The 17,545-nt window shown below is 36.0% G+C and overlaps 1 protein-coding gene across 1 annotated transcript in view; it reads left to right on the top strand.

Annotated features, from left to right (window-relative positions):
• The first annotated feature begins 453 nt into the window (after positions 1–453).
• The window catches only part of LOC138316431 (spidroin-1-like), a 66,324-nt gene continuing 49,232 nt past the window's right edge, over positions 454–17,545 (top strand). Inside the window, exon 1 of the mRNA XM_069258125.1 lies at positions 454–2,931. Coding sequence (XP_069114226.1) covers positions 454–2,931 — 2,478 coding nt within the window. The remainder of the gene's footprint in view (positions 2,932–17,545) is intronic.

Genomic DNA, 17,545 nt, shown 5'->3' with positions numbered 1-17,545 from the left:
TTGAAATGACCCATGATTCAACAAGTCTCATTATATGTCTGGTTAATGTCACAAGATTGACGCGTTGGTATATGGAAAACGAAAAACGAAAATTCGTCGGATTTATTGTTCGGTTATTTGAAATGACTTCTTCGATAAAGTTGATTCCGTAGTGTTTTCTTACGTAATGGAATGTAGGAAATAATTTTTCCGACAGAAAGAGATTTCAATACAAGAATATTTTAACGTTTTGGAATATATGTGAAATTCCGGATTATGGAGATCCGACTGTTGTTTTTATTAATACTATTATCAATTATATTACCATCCCTATCTCAAAGAACATTTGGAACGGAACGAAATGTCAATGCGAGAAATAATGGGGTGGGAGTTTCCCGTGTTCAAAGGCAAAACAGAGGTATCCGAAATTTAATGAGGATTTTGAGGGCAATACCAAGACCTGTTGTAGAGCAAATGTTCGCGGAATTACAGTTGGAAGATCGCACCGGGATACAAAACATCGGAGTAGAACGCGGACAAAGCGGAACTCGGGTAATCGGGGTTGGACGTAATCAGGCCGGAAGTCGGGATATTGGGGTAGGAGAAGATCGGAGCGGAAGTCGAGGTATCGGGGTTGGTGGAGATAGGGGCGGAAGTAGAGGTATCGGGGTTGCGGGAGATAGGGGCGGAAGTAGAGGTATCGGGGTTGAGGGAGATCCAAACGGAACTCGAGGTATCGGGGTTGGGAGAGATCGAAGCGGAAGTCGAGGTATTGGGGTTGGCGGAAATCGGGGCGGAAGTAATGGTATCGGAGTTGGTGGGGTTCAGGGCGGAAGTAGAGGTATTGTTGGACGAGATCAAGGCGGAAGTCGAGGTATCGGGATAGAGGGAGATCCAAGCGGAACTCGAGGTATCGGGGTTGGGAGAGATCGAAGCGGAAGTCGAGGTATTGGGGTTAGCGGAGAGCGGGGCGGAAGTAATGGTATCGGAGTTGGCGGGGTCCAGGGCGGAAGTAGAGGTATTGGTGTTGGACGAGATCGAGGTATCGGGATAGAGGGAGATAGGGGCGGAAGTAGAGGTGTCGGTGTTGGAGGAGATCGGAGCGGAAGGCGAGTTATCGGGGTTGGAGGTGGCCGGAGTGGAAATAGAGGTATCGGCGTTGGAGAAGATAGGAGCGGAAGTCGAGGTGTCGGGGTAGGGGGAGATAGGAGCGGAAGTAGAGGTGTCGCAGTTAGAGGAGATCGAAGTGGAAATCGAGGTATCGGGGTTATAGGAGGCCAGAGTGGAAATAGTGGTGTCGGTGTTGGAGGAGATCTGAGTGGAAGTAGAGGTGTCGGGGTAGGGGCAGATCGGAGCGGAAATCGAGGTGTGGGGGCAGGGGGAGATCGGAGCGGTAGTCGAGGTATCGGGATAGTAAGAGATCAGAGTGGAAGTCGAGGAATCGGGGTTGGAGGAGATCGGAGCGGAAGTCGAGGTGTGGGGGTTGGAGGAGATAGGAGCGGAAGAAGAGGTGTCGGGGTTGGTAGAGATCGGAGTGGAAATCGAGGTATAGGAATAGGAGGTGATCGGAGAGGAAATCGAGGTGTCGGGGTAGGGGGAGATAGGATCAGAAATCGAGGTGGCGGGGTAGGGGGAGATCGGAGTGGGAGTCGAGGTATCGGAGTAGAAGGAGATCGGAGTGGTAGTCGAGGTATCGGGGTCGGTGGAGATCGGAGCGGTAGTCGAGGTATCGGGGTTGGAGGAGATCGGAGCGGGAGTCGAGGTGTTGGGGTAGTAGGAGATCTGAGTGGAAGTCGAGGTATCGGGGTAGTAGGAGATCGGAGTGGAAGTCGAGGTGTCGGAATAGGAGGAGATCGGAGCGGTAGTCGAGGTGTTGGGGTAGGAGGAGATCGGAGTGGTACTCGAGGTATCGGGGTAGTAGGAGATCGAAGTGGAAGTCGAGGTATCGGGGTTGGAGGAGATCGAAGCAGGAGTCGAGGTATCGGGGTAGGAGGAGATCTGACTGGAAGTCGAGGTATCGGGGTAGTAGGAGATCGGAGTGGAAGTCGAGGAATCGGAGTTGGAGGAGATCGGAGCGGAAGTCGAGGTGTCGGGGTTGGGAGTGATAGAAGCGGAAATCGAGGTATAGGGATTGGAGGAGATCGAAGCGGAAGTAGGGGTGTTGGGATAGGGGGAAATAGAAGCGGGAGTCGAGGTATCGGGGTAGGGGTAGATAGAAGCGGAAATCGAGGTATCGGGGTTAGAGACCAGAGTGGAAGTAGAGGTGTCGGGGTAGGAGGAGATAGGAGCGGAAGTAGAGGTGTTGGGGTAGGGGGAGACAGGAGCGGAAGTAGAGTTATCGGGGTAGGAGGTGATCGAGGCGGAAGTAGAGGTGTGGGGGTAGAGGGAGATCGGGGTGGAAGTCGAGGTATCGGAATTGGAAGAGAACGAGGTGGATCGCAAGGAATCGCGGTAGCAGAGGCTCAGATCCGAAATCGAGGTATCGGATTGGCAAATGATCGACGTCGAAATCGAAATGTTGGGTTGGGACGAAATCTTGGCGGAGTTCGAAGCATAGGTGTGTCACGGGATCGGAGCGGATCACGAAGTATTGGAATAAGTCGAGAACAAGGAGCAAGACGCGGTGTCGCGGTTGTACGAGATCCAAGTGGAAATCGTAATATTGCGGTGGCACCAGATCAGGTCAGAAATCGGGGTATTGCTGTCGACGACAATTGGGACAGAACAATGAGTCTAACACGAAGTAATGGTATAACTGGAGACATGAGAAGATTTAGTAATACTGAGATACAAAGACTACCGGAAATCTCCGAATTTACAGACCCTGTGGAACTTTTAGATCTTTCTTCCTCAAACGCAAATGGCAATGCCGGGATTGATGATTCCTTGAGTAAACTGAGCCTTGTGACAATCGTTCCAGAGGAGCCCTCACAGGCCCAGTGCGAGGCCATGGTAAGTGTTAAAATAGATCGGTGTTTATTGAAGACCGTATTTCCATTGTATGTAGCTTTAATGCGATGTAGAGCTATATACGTATACATAACCTGCAGTTTGTAGTATTTGTATATGCTTTTCCATAAATTACGCACTATTTTTGCATGAAGGTCAAAGTGTGCGCGTCGACTTAAGTTTTTCAACCTTTGACAAAATCGGACGTTAGAGGCTAGATGCTATCAAAATAATGACACTTGCTCTCAAATATATACTAAACAATGTCATGTGATCATTGATTTCAATCAGCCAATCAGCATTTCGATTAAAAACATTGCAAATATGAGTCGTAAAATCAAGTAATTAGAGACAATTACATCCGCTCACAATGTTTTTAGACGGTGATATTACTTCAATGGATTCGAACAATGCTAATGAATGGAAATGGAAGTAAAATGATGTAAACGTTACTTTTCTGCTGCATGATGCAAACATTGGACGAAAAATTACATTTATTTGGTCGAGTATGGATCTGTCAGACCAATCATCGCCGTGAAAAAATGTAACATACCTCTGATGTGTGTAGACACATGGTTACCATGGTTACCAGATAGTTCGATCTAAAAATGAGGTGTTTACAACGAAAACGTGATTTCGATAAAAAAATGAAATAACAAAATGATATCTAAACTCGTTTTCTCGATTTCGTTTTACTCGAAGACCATGTTAGATTCGCGATTTGTTGCTGTCTAGCAATGCTAACAAAATTAACGATGTACAATTATACATAACAACACGAATTATTCGAATAAATAACATGACTAACTACAGCCAACTTCGAAATAACGAGATTGGGATTTATTTTCAATTGCACATGAAGTAATTGTTTTCTTCTCCACTACATATTGTACAACTCGGTCCTTTCTCATACATTTATAAATTTCGTAACTTCGCCCACTAGTACCGACAATATTTACAGTTTGGGTGTGACCCCTCATATCAACACTGGTTATTAGAGAAATGTTAATAAACTTATCTTTTTTAATGAATAAACCGTCTGTAAGTTTGTCCTGATCTTATCCGACCAAATGATTATACTATGATTTATATTGAACATTTACTCACTCATAAAAGAAACAAAGACTATGTAGATTTTAAAGTACATTACAACCCGTGTTTGATAATGAGTATATTTACATTGTACATACGTTATTAATTAACACGAGGGGATAATTTAGCCAATCAGAGTGCTCTAAACGCCACTCTTCGGTATTTGAATGGCGGACAAGTGTAAATATTAGCATGAAGTTGTGTACAATATGGTATTGACAAATTATCAATTAAACGATCAGTGAGCTGTAGTACCACATAATTGTAATTAATTCAAAGACGACCTTGTGTCCTCGCTGGCGAAGAGAGAGGCAAATATTGACATACAGTTTTGGAAAGTACGATAATTCCAAAAGTAGCTACTTTAATTGTGTAACCAGGTGAATGAAGTTCAAACTAGGGTCATTACTATTACAACTTGTAAATAAATCACGTGTGAAATATTTACTCAATGTATACTTAAGTTTCGGTTTGTGTATTGAAAATGAATTCATATATGTGAATAGAAACGACAGGTGAAGCTTTAATAACGGCCTATATTTGTAGTTAATTACCGGTATTTGATTGAAACAAAAGGAATATCAGTACAAGCGATGAAGCAATACACAGATCTCTAAGATAAAGCTTCACTTTGTCTTCAAGTTGTCATCTTACTTATTTGTTACCTACTATATTTATTGGAATGACCTACTTCGGAGGGTGGGGTGGGTGGTGTGTATCTATGGTATCGTTCTAAGGATTTTGTATTTTGTAAATGTAAGAAAACCATTAGGAATCACGTTTGGCATTGAACGACGAGTGGCATCGATATCGTGAAGGTCGTCAACTGTACACATATTCGAGGCTAATTTGGTGGGGTTGGGAGCCGGGGTGGTGGAGGACTACCATGTACTGGGGGGGGGGGGGGGGACTGTCATGTACTTGGGGAGAAGGGGGGGGTTGAAGGGACTGTCATTTACTTGACGTATGTCGTTGTATAACAGTCCAATTGGTCAAGTTATTGTCATCAGGAGCTGTTATCTTTAAATAACTATAACTATTCACATTCCGCATCCTACAAAAATATTAGACAGATAGTGCTTATAAATATCTTGTTAGTTTGTGTTTCTTTTGAGCAATAATATAAATACTGTAATTTATGATTTCTATCTAGAAGTAAAACAAGAAATCGTATATATCAGGAAATAAGAATACTATATATAATAGTTTACAATTTCAATATTGTATTGTGTGATGTGTGTGCATTATAGTGTCCTGCGATCATACTCTCTGGGCAATCATTATGTTCATTGTTTATCACACGACTGTGTGTTTAACTACCTGTACAATACTCGCTATAATGTAGTATGTAGTGTAAAACAATAACCCAATATATACAATACTCATCAGTATTACCTTCCGACACGTTAACGTATTTCACCTTCAACTTAGCACATGTCTGTAATTCTATTATCCGGTATTTAATTACATTATCCGGTATGAAACTAAGTATTTTCTGAACAATCTTTCTTAAAATATCATCTTTAGGTTCAGGGTTTGCTTGTTGAATTTTTTAAGTATTTTATATAATGTACGGCGCGGTTGACTGATGTTCACCTAGTACTCGTACGTACACCTCATAATGGTCAATTTCCCTTCCATTGTTGTCCTGAATAACTCTGGCTGTTAAAAGGATATCAAGTCAACCCCCCAAAAACTAAACAAAGTTAAGGTTAAGATACTTGTATAAACAAAATATTTTAATTGCTTCCAATCTTCACGATGGCCTTAACTCGTGAAACTATAGATAGGACGTTTGATAGTTACCATATTGACATCCTCGATACTCCAAGTTTTACTATCATTGACCTTATGTCCACCACAGGACTATCTCATAGTAAAATTGTAGGAGTTCAGATGAAAAAAATGACCAATCACAGATCTGCAAAGATTTCCTTTGAAGATTACAGGGAGAGCGACGCCCAACTTCAAAGCACGATACGTGTATATTAAAATTGACGTAAGTGTACATTATCGTAAGTTTAGACTGGGCTGTTGCCATCACATGAATGACACATCATATTCAATCTTTAATGATAAAATCGGTACAGTCACTTCAAACATAAATATTGCACTCTAACAGATCATTATGACAACTATACCGTTACGTAATCAGGTCTCGCACGTGCTAAGTACTTTTGAAATAAACACATCAAAAGTTTACAACAGACACTGTTCTCTGACTCATATTCGTTTCATTAATTAACCGCTGCATGTTTGCGATAAATTTTTTTATAAAGTTGAAACGGTGAACTATTATTTTACTATTTTTTCATTCGTCTACATGGGCGGTAGAGACTAATACCCGAGACGGTTCCGGTCTCCGGAATGTGCCAGGCATTGTTTTGCAGACTGAAGTAGATCTGTATCTATACCGACCAATTATTTAAATTTCTTTGAAGTTTGATTGACATTCTATTGTTAAGTAAGGCTTAATTACGGTATTTTGTTATTGTTTACATTAATTAAAACGTACCTGGAGTATTAGTCATAGCAGTACATTTAAGATTTCTATCTATTTAAATAAAGTTATTTCACTCCCATATTTTGTTATCCTAACACACGCCAATATACACCGAATGTAGTGGCGTCTATCAACACTAAGTGTGTATTTATATCAACTCTTTATATTTTGAAGAGATATATCTATGAAAATAATTGTACACTGACAATATATGCAATTATAGAGTTACTTGAATTTGTTTTAATGAACGGTATTGTAAAGAGTCACATTTCTTTTCAATATTCGACTAATTACTTTGCCTGTGACACAAAATTAACTACAATTGAACCTTTCTAACTCTTTAGTCTCGACTAATCCATATGCTATTAATTCACGTTACATAACGAAGTTCACCTCACCAAAATATACGGATAACAACGATGTCGAGATAATAAGGTTTAATAATACGATAATGCATTAGTTCATTAGAACGTATTTGTACTAATCAATCGCTTTTAGGGATAAATCTGAATTATCTCTATTCATTTTTTTTGAATTATATTTCTTTTCTTTTTGAACTGTCTTGGGATTTCTCATAATAACGCATGATTTTTTTTTCATCGTTGAATTAACTACAGGTAATGATATATCTCAATTTAATTATTTGAATGTTCTAGATTTTTCAGTGATAGGTTTTCTAACAATAACCCGTGATTTGTTCATTCTTCACTTATTTACATTTAATGGTATATCTCAATTTAATTATTTGAATACTCTAGATTTCCTCTGTCTGAAATAAGTTTTGGTTAACCATGTAGTGGTGTGTAATACTTCACATAACCAATTGATAAATATTGTCTAAGACAGCAAAAACCCAAATTGACATTTAGTTCAAAAGTTCACTTTACAATTCCAATTGTTTACTGCCTTTCGTTTTTCCAATATCTGTCCTTTTTACAGTATGATATTGGCTCCGTTATTGGTTTTCGTCAAGGCGGAAAATGCATCGATTGTGACATGTCCTTTTTCAAGGTTTTATCGGATACAACGCGATTTAAATATCAAAGAGAAAATATACCGTAAATTTGATAATAAAAGGACAAGGAATCATCAAATTGATATCAGGTTCTCAATAACTGTTCTGATTTTTTAATATATTTGCAGAAGTTTGACATCATTTGATGTTTTTTTCTTTGATCTTTTCCAATATACATGTCATAGGAATCCGAAATGAATTCACAGCAAGTATGAGTTATGGTGGAAAGTGATGGATAGAAGTTGAAAAAAAAACTAAGCGATTGTACATTTATAAACTGGCTACGAAAAAATCTGCTTTAAAATATCAGCAAAATGCTTATTCCGAACTTGTGATGTGAATTGAAATTTACATCAATGAGTGTTAAACAAACAGGACATAGATTGTTATCAATATTTTTTTCAATATCTAGAAAATATGTCCCCGTCTCCACGAAAAATATAAACTTCTGGAAGAATTGATGATTTGATCAAGACAAACAGTAAACAGATCATAATACAATTCTAGCAAAATTACAGATAACACTTCCAAGGTATAGACTGTATTTATTGAAAGTTTGAGTATAGATACTGTCATATATATATTATATTTTCGCACACATACCGATCTCACTTCGTTTCTCCCCGATATATTGACTTTAAATCACCCCCGTCAAGCCTCTGACGTGTAGGACCTGTTAGGATGTCCTTTTAATGTCCTATATTACAGAATTTGACCTTATTTGACCTTGAAGGGTATTGATTTAAAACCAGTAAAAGGCAATTCAGATTTATTGCCTCCGTTAAAGTACAACAAGGTCATGACCTAAAAACATTATAAAACCAATCAATATATTTGATGTTTTTATTTCTTATCAAAATTGATTTGAAAACACGAACTGCAGGAGTGTCTATAATGTATGTGGATTATCTCTGGTGAACAGTTTCATTTCTGACTTGGTTGGGGATTTATTTGATTTCTGTACTTTGCTGTTGTTATTGTGATATATTGACAATCCTTGACAGCAAACAGCTATTTGTCATAAAATAATTACTTTTCTTATCTGTACGCATATTACCTCGTACTTAAAAGTGCTAATATTGATTTTCATTAGCTCGTGAAAATTTCAGAACCTATAGTATTTGACAATTTTCTTCTCTGGTACTATAGTCTTATAGTTAGAGTATCTGCTAATATCGTAATACCATTTGACCCTTCTGTACTGGCTGAGTCCTTATAAGGTGGCAGACATTCTATTCTTAATTAACATTTTAGATGAACCTTCCACGATTAATACGGCCAGAACATTTATGGCGATACTAAGGATATTATAGATGATGGCGACTTCTCTTTAAAATTAATTATGATCATATTCCATCACTGACTTTTGTTAATTAAGAACAATGGGATGGAATGAAAACAGTTTTTCATACCCCTATGGAATTGAAAATAGTGACATGAATGCTTTTAAAACCTGGAAATGCATTGTGACGTCATATCTTGGATTTCTGCAACATATTTTGACGTAGAAATTCTTCTAAATATTAGCTCTTGTTCTGGTGTGATAAAATGACCATTTATTGTTCACATACACCATAAAATCACGCACCTGGTACATTTGATGTGCGTTGCACACCTCCGCATATATAGTCCCTCGCCTGTCTGTGTGTCATATACCTCCGTCGATATTTCATATAAAGTAAGTGCATTATATATATTATATAAAGTATAGCATCGTTCCGCTCCATGACAGAAACCTATTACCATGACAATCAACGGACCGTGTCTACATACCGATAAACCAAGACAAAGCCATCGATTTGTCTGCTACCATAGCAAATAATAGTATAATATATATAATATTTAATGTTCATTTCCAATAAAATTTTAAGAAACGAGTCTAAAAATTGTTATGAAGTTATATGAACTTGATAACTATATCAAGTGTTCTCTGGTTTGGGGTCCTATTGTCAAAAAACATCTACTTTCATTTTGACCACCAGTTTGATCAAATAAAGGATATAGGTGTTGTATGACAATGGCGAGAATCTCAGTGAGTGTGGTAATAGTAATGTATAGGTTATGTTACACGAGAACAGTATGTGTAATTGAGTATACAAGGAAATGTGTTAACGTTGTTTAATAGTTTTAGGTAAAGTTCAACTACTGATTGGGGAAAATGATTTGCTATAAAAGCTCGTACAACAAAAAATAGGACGAAAAATATTCGGAATACGTGTATTGTGGCGGTGAATACGGATATAACGCATTGAAAGACGATCTTGTTAGTATTGGTCTAAACAATATTTTATTCAATTCACTAACGATACAGTACAAAAAACATGTCATAAAATGTTGGATACAGAAACAAGTACAGTTTACTTTTATCAATTATATTGATAATATTGTGGTGCTGAACCATAGTTCATTTTGTGGAAACATAATTTTGTGGTATTTGCGTCTTCCTTCTAGAGGTAGACAAATAGTTCCAATATATGTGATGTTGATATGTACTGTTTTTAAAGCTTGAAAGAAGGAAGAAGTCGTTAGAAGCTAGGTCAGTATAGAAAAATGCCCCATACAGTATCATATGATACCCGCTTCGGTCTTCAACACCCATTGCAATCTTCCAAAAGTGGACTCTTACGTTGCCCTATTGTAGCAACCCAGATTTAAGGAGCTGTCCTTAGCATTTTTCACAGATGACTCTTCTCAGCTGGTCTAGAAAGTATGTATAATAGATTCCAGTTATTGTACTTTCTTTGGGTTAAATATTCAACATAATGATGTCTTTTGCGTCCCGAAATACATGTACTGCGGCCATCACCTTGCCAGCAAATGGTTTCGTCTTGAACTTCTTTGTCCTCACTGACCCAGGCCCTACTCAATTTTCTCTTTCCAGAATTTAATCTAAACATACATTTGTACAGAAGACTCAATAAACATCAGTTAACTCGCTGTGCATTTCCTTGCATGTTTTACCTTTTTAATACGAGAACCGATCTATAGCACGATACGCAACTTTAGATGGAAAGTATGACTTTGCATCACTAACCATGTTTGACATTCAATATCTGATTAAAGAATGACTAGATACGAGTGAAAATTTTAATTTTACCAAGATATGAATGAGATAAGTTGTTATTTATCGACTCACCCTCATGGTAAACACACTTTTTGTTATTGGACTGAAAATTAATCACAGGCTTCCAAACAAACACGAAATATAGTTGATATAAAATTCTGAAGTGTCGCTTTTAAATATATTCAGACTTTTTAATAAACCAATAAACATATTGTTACAGTCATCATTCTTAAATTACTATAAGATTATAAAACAGACAATCGGCTAACAGTTCCTTTCATTCAAGAGAGATTGTTGTGGTGACATTAGTGCACTTCTTGGCTTCCCATCTAATGACCTTATTTATATGTACATACATGAATAGATTCTTCACGTTTAATTATGTCAAACTACATTTGTATGTACACCATGCTGGTTGTTACGTGCTCTCAGTTTTATTATGCATTGATGTTAATGTCCGGCGAGCCCACTTTGCACCTAACATCGATTCATATACTTGACCGACAAATTAATCACGCTTCCATTTCCGGGAAATAATACCTCCACAAAAACTAATGATGTAATCAATTCGTGTGCACCTGGTAATTGTAGGTCGGTCGTTAACATACATTTCATTATTAGAATGCAAATACCATGAGAACAAATTTATTAATGAAAATGATTTGTTCCAATAAATTGACAGCATCCGGATTTTCCCCAATAAACTTTGATCACCAGTAGGGCGAGGTGGAAGGGGGGGGGGGGGGAAGTAAAACCGGATTTTGTTTAGCTGTGATGATCGTGATCAATTTGAAGGTTGGTCATGAAGATTTAGATTGGGTATTTCAGTATAAAATACGGCAGTAAAGATACATACCTTAATCGAAATGGGTTTTAATTTAAAAAAATGTAAATATGAAATATTTGATAATATTTTAGTGTCACAAAATTTATTACCTTACCGCTTACACTAAACTCATTATCACTTCCTAAACAATTGATAACATAAATAGGGTGTTAATTCCCATAACGCGGGTCGTTATATGTTTACTCGAATCGTCCTAATTAGCATACAGTAGTAAACTAGCAGTTGACTGCTCAATTGTTAACATAGATTCACACAAAAAATGTTACATTTGATTGATGTTGTCACTACAGTGTGTGCATCTTGGACAATCGATATAAATGCTTTGATGTTATGAAATTAATTTTGCTTTGACGTTATGAAATTCATTAACGAACGTTTAATTTTTGTTTCGGAACCTTTAAAAATCTCGCTGGTAATATGCATACTGGTACCAAAATGTGATATCCAATGATACGGACCAAAACTAAATATACCAAAACTAGCCATTGGTCTGGATGGTTGACTTTCCTTAACTTTAGTTCTCCAAGTCTTGGTCACTATATTCTGGTTGATGAGTTAACCGAAAATCTATAGACACCAGTTCATTAAAAACCGCGTGATGTAGTGTTATGATACTGGCCACCGTTTGTTTACTCTGGATACTCCGAATTTCCTACAGAAATAAACAGAATGAGTCTTTATAGAAAATTCCATATTATTTTTGAAAGATATAGTACTGTATATTAGTACAGAATAAAATATGACCGAGATTGTCTGTGATCCAACATTATACAATATATATATATATACCAAATTCAACATCAGAATGAAAACGAAACAAACCAATTTATTTTATGGAAATAGGAATTCTCTTAACAGTAAGAAAAATCTTGTTTGTCTATTACTTGTATAAAGTTTTTTTTGTGAACATTTGATTGCAGAACTATGGTTTTGATAAAAGCATAAAAGAATTCAAGGTTAACTACATCTAGTCATATTTATGAATGTCAAAATGACCCCAGACTGTGTTAGTGAAAAGGTGTTATCAATTGACGAAGATCAAATTACACTATTACTAATTAATGTTATTTATATACCTACGCAGCACATAGGTTTAAATATCAGGCAATTCACGCATGTATTGTTAGCTTGGCCTTATCTGTTGAAACTATATAATCTAACCCATTAGAAAAAAAAATTACTTGATTACAGGTAAATTTATGATATAGCATTTCAAGTATCTGTAGTCATAAACATATCCGTTCAACATAAAATATAGAGGACAAAAAGCCAGCCAGTATGGAATTCAAACATCTGTTAAGTTGACTATGCTTTATATTAATTCAACTTTGACAAGTGACAAACGGTAAGTTCAATAGGACTTTGTGGTAAGACATTTCAAATAACATTATATTCTAGGTTAATTGGTCCTTAGATTTGAATAGATTTTCCTATGGGTATCGGCACATTATTGAATTTAAAAACTTTTAACAAAAAGTACAGAGGGTTAATATTATTGATTGAAGGTCACATGATTCCATAACGAGGCCATCACTATGTCAATATGAAAGGTCTTTTAAAACTTATAATTAACATTTGGATATAATATCTTTCTAGTCAGACCATTTCAAAGAGAGACCGGTGTGCTTTATTAGCACGAAACACACCGTGAGCAATTGGACAAAGTGTATAGTTGGCAAAGAATAAGCGAAAACAATATAAGGCTTCTAGTCTAAAATAAGAAAGTTTATATATGGTAATGAATACCTAATTACCGTTCAACTGTATAAATCAATGTGACAGACATTCGGAAAATTATAATTACTTTCCAACCAACAATTATAGTAAAGGTATAACTAACAGAAACCATGTACATATTACCATGGTAATTCTTACATCGCAATAAAAGTTTCTGGCGGGTGAAGATACACCTGGCGATGAACAGACATATGTAAAAAATAGCAGAATCACGAAAATGGAGAATGTGGTCAGTAACCATAGCCAGTTAATGGGGGACATCATGATACCATAAATCACCACCTGTGTACCAATAATAATGTCGTCGTGATCGAATCAGAACAATGCACATTAACTGGCGTCATTGTTTCCGTTATTTCTCCTGGAAGATTTCATTGATGCGTTTTATGATTGTGACGTTAACGTTCTGTGTACTATTGATATCAGTTGTATTTACTTCCTATCCTTGATACATTTTGTTGTGTAAAAGACTTACCCCAAACACAAAAATGTATCAATCGCTTTTGTAAATAAAAGATATTTCTAATTTCACTCTCTTTACAAATAAAGAGTAAAATATCACAATAACAATATAAGGAGGTCAGACGTTTTTGTAAATATTGATTAAGAATAGAAAGCATGAATATTGATCCTATTTTTTCGAGAAATACATTACTAGTAATTGCTGTATGCGTACTTTTTTGACACCCTTAATTAAGTTCGGCATTATGGTAATTAGACATCTGGAATGTTGTGTAAACATTCATACTATATTCTGTTTGGAAATGGATTGTTGTTAGAAAATCCAGTTACCTAGCCTAGATAATCCATAGACCGGTTCTCATTTATATCAGTATATTTGTTGATAATCTAACCGCAGCTTTATCAAAATATAAATAGGTAATATTACTACTCCAATAACGTCGGTATCAAACACATTGAACTTACAGTACATACACACGTTTGTCATAATGGCAAGATCTTATTTATTATATTCAGTAACAAGTCATAAAGATTTGATTCGTGTGATTTCGCTACGATGAAAATTACTACCTATGCCATTACAGTGGTATTAAGTTTCTTCTACCTAAAGTGAAACAGTATAGCTCACAAAAGAAATGTAATCGTATGCTGGCTTAACTGATATATTTCAGTTAATAACAGATGTAATGTATCAAATTATATTGAAGGATGTATTTCACTTACACAAAGCGCATTAGACAGACAACCTAGACATGTCAGATAATAAGACGTGTGTCTAGAAGATGATGGTCGTGCGATCACGATATCTAGGCATTCTACCACTAACCTTTTTTTCTGGTCATACTTCCGATACCTATGTGAGACTTTTGTATGGTACTGACTATGAATCATTCTTAATCACAAATATAAACGCACACTCTGGAATGGTTTTAAACAAGATTTTTTTTTGCACAAAGTGTATTTTAGGGATTAATGAGTGGACAGTTATAATAAATAATAAATAAATAAATAAATAAATAAATAAATAAATAACTTACACCATACAATACCATATGAACGTTTTAAATAAAAATATATAATTATTATGATTCTGTTTTTTTTTATTCAAAACAGACATGAGTATGATGTCATTTATACGTAGCTATACTGTGTAATTACATTAGAATCATCCATCGCCCGGTTTATATACAAGACCATTACTTAGAAGTACTCATCACATTTTTCTGCGATGAAATAAAAACACCTAAGTGAACTGCCATTAAAGAAGTTCATTAAGATTAAATCGTACATCGATCCATATGCCTCTTATGACCCAGATTACAATCCGAGTATACTTGTTTTTCTTATTAATCCGGACCGTGACATGGATTAGAGAAAATCGCAAGCGTATGCGTATTAACGCCATCTATAGCTAGTTTTGTAGCCTACCCCCATTTTTTACCCAGATTAATATTCATATGAATGTCAATATGATTTTGGGTCAAAGGGTTCGAACCGTTCAACAATAACAGATTATGTGATTATTATTGTCGAGATTTTGTATTAAACATGTGTTGGCCAATCATAACAGTTAAACATGTCGGACTTAGAGCAGATGACGACACGTTATGTTGAATGTAACACTGACCATGTATGGTAAAAACTGGACATTCAATATACCTGTTATGCCACACAAGTGGTCACAGCAATGTACACCGTAAATAATTAGTGGTTTGCCTGTCTATGCATTGCATAAAAACAAAAGACATGCTACATGTACCCGTCACTGCCATGGAATAAATTCACTAGCAACTTGAGTAGCAAATATTTTATAAAAATGATTATGATCCAGCATTTACTTGTTTGAAAGTTACGTAAATATGCCAATACAATATACTAGTGTACATTGCAGTAATAAACGATGACCTTTGCACTCTGCTTGTCAACATTGATCGGTACACTAGAATTGCAACTTATAAGACGCCAATCCTTTAGGGTACTGTTCGGATTTTCAGAATGTTTTAACTGTCAGTAATTTTTACAAGTCAAATCTCAGGGGTGTACAAACTACTGTATAAAATATTAGAAGCAGAAGGAACAAGAATACCAATACATGTATATTTAAGAATTCGATCAATTTATGTTAAATATATTGTTTTTGTTTTTAAACCAGGAAGCTACTAAATGTTTGTTATTGATATAATGATATGGAAATTTATTTTTTTTCCGTGTCTTGAACAAATATGTAAATCATGTAATTGATACTTTCATTATCTATGCATGAGAATGAACAATTCACAATCTATTTTCTGGTATCCGTTCCTTGTTCACAGAGTATTAGCGTATTATGTAATTCGACTGCATAAATCACAGCAAATGTATTTTTTGGCGTTATTTCTGTTGAATCCTGCATCCATGTTGATATATGATTATGCCTAATGCTGGTTATAACCCAACCATCAGATTTAAATTTGTTCGTAGTTTATTAGGTTTAAAAATGGTGACAGAATTATACAATGTATGTCTGAATAGTCCATAGAGATTGCATTCTAGATTTAAGGAAGAAAAGTGTGCTGCAGGTGCTTTACCTTATAGAAATAAACAAATATGTATGCTTAGATATTGCAAAGACAAATATTTTGTTACATAAACATATTTAAATTTACCAAATCTTCCTTGATGTGAAAAGTTTCCACAAAACTAAATGTATGTGTGTTGCGTATATTGCTATTGAATGTGATGATGTTATGTGTTTTCATAATTGACGAATCTTATTACAAAAGGCAGCAGTAGTATATTCACTGTATCGTGAAACCGTAGGGTGTGTTTTAGCTATATCATGTAAATCAGGAGAGAAACTGACACTATTGATAACGTGAGACACAGTATAATTAATATTATGAATTAATACGTAAAATATAAAAAATAATTGACATGCAGGACGACAATATCAAGTCTGCAAATTTGATACACTTGCCCCTGCTACACTATGTAAAAATCGTCGCGTTGGTTTAGACAACGATGGTCTATTCAAACTTTATTAGGTGAATAGTTAACCAAATTACGTGTCGGACATCGCTTAATGCTTCGTTTGTATAAAACATGATCTCTTCAATGTTATCTAACTTCAGTAAATCATATTATAATGAGTTCTCTTCAGTTAAAACTTTTTTGTTACTAGCATTGATGTTATCTTAGCCATTCAAAATACGACTTATTTAAGTTTTGGTTAGAAGTGTACAGAGCTCAGCAGGTGGGTGATATACTGCCAATCGTCTCCATGCCGTAACGTGAGACGCAATGCACTGAAATGAATATTCGCTGCAGCCCACAAGAAACCATTGTGACTCCATTTTACCAGTCAATTGTACGGTTAATTTGAATATTTTTGTATCACAAATCAAAATCTATTCACATTCATCACTTTGTTGAAGGACCTATTAACAAGCTGTTAAATGTCCAGATAGACAAAATATCACTCCTTCAAAATAATTTACCTTATCGGACAGAACAATGAATGTAATTAAGTGCTTTTCTATGTACTATGATGATATTATGAATAGTGATAAGAGTACATGTAATAATTCTATTTGCCAAAATTATAATAGAAATCCTCCACATTAAACTAGGTCAGGAATGAAATCCGAGATCTGTATCATTATTGTATAAAAGTTGTAATAAGCATGGTAAGGTATAATATTTATCTGTATTATTTAACCTTTATTTCATACAAAAGACGGCATGACTACGATACTTTCTCTCATTATCTTCATTAGTGGCAGCGGTGACCGAATGAATAACGTGTTCAGGCATATTGCTATAGCCCCTCCCCCATCTCTGGATTTCAATTCCCATTTGTGACAGTTCTCAGTTACTAACCGTAAGTAAGTAGTTTTTCCCTAAGAACTCCGGCTTTTC

This window comes from Argopecten irradians, chromosome 2 (genome assembly GCF_041381155.1).
Source record: "Argopecten irradians isolate NY chromosome 2, Ai_NY, whole genome shotgun sequence".
Classification (NCBI taxonomy): Eukaryota; Metazoa; Mollusca; class Bivalvia; order Pectinida; family Pectinidae; genus Argopecten; species Argopecten irradians.
Note: the sequence above shows the minus strand (reverse complement) of the source record. Positions and strands in the feature narration are given on the sequence as shown.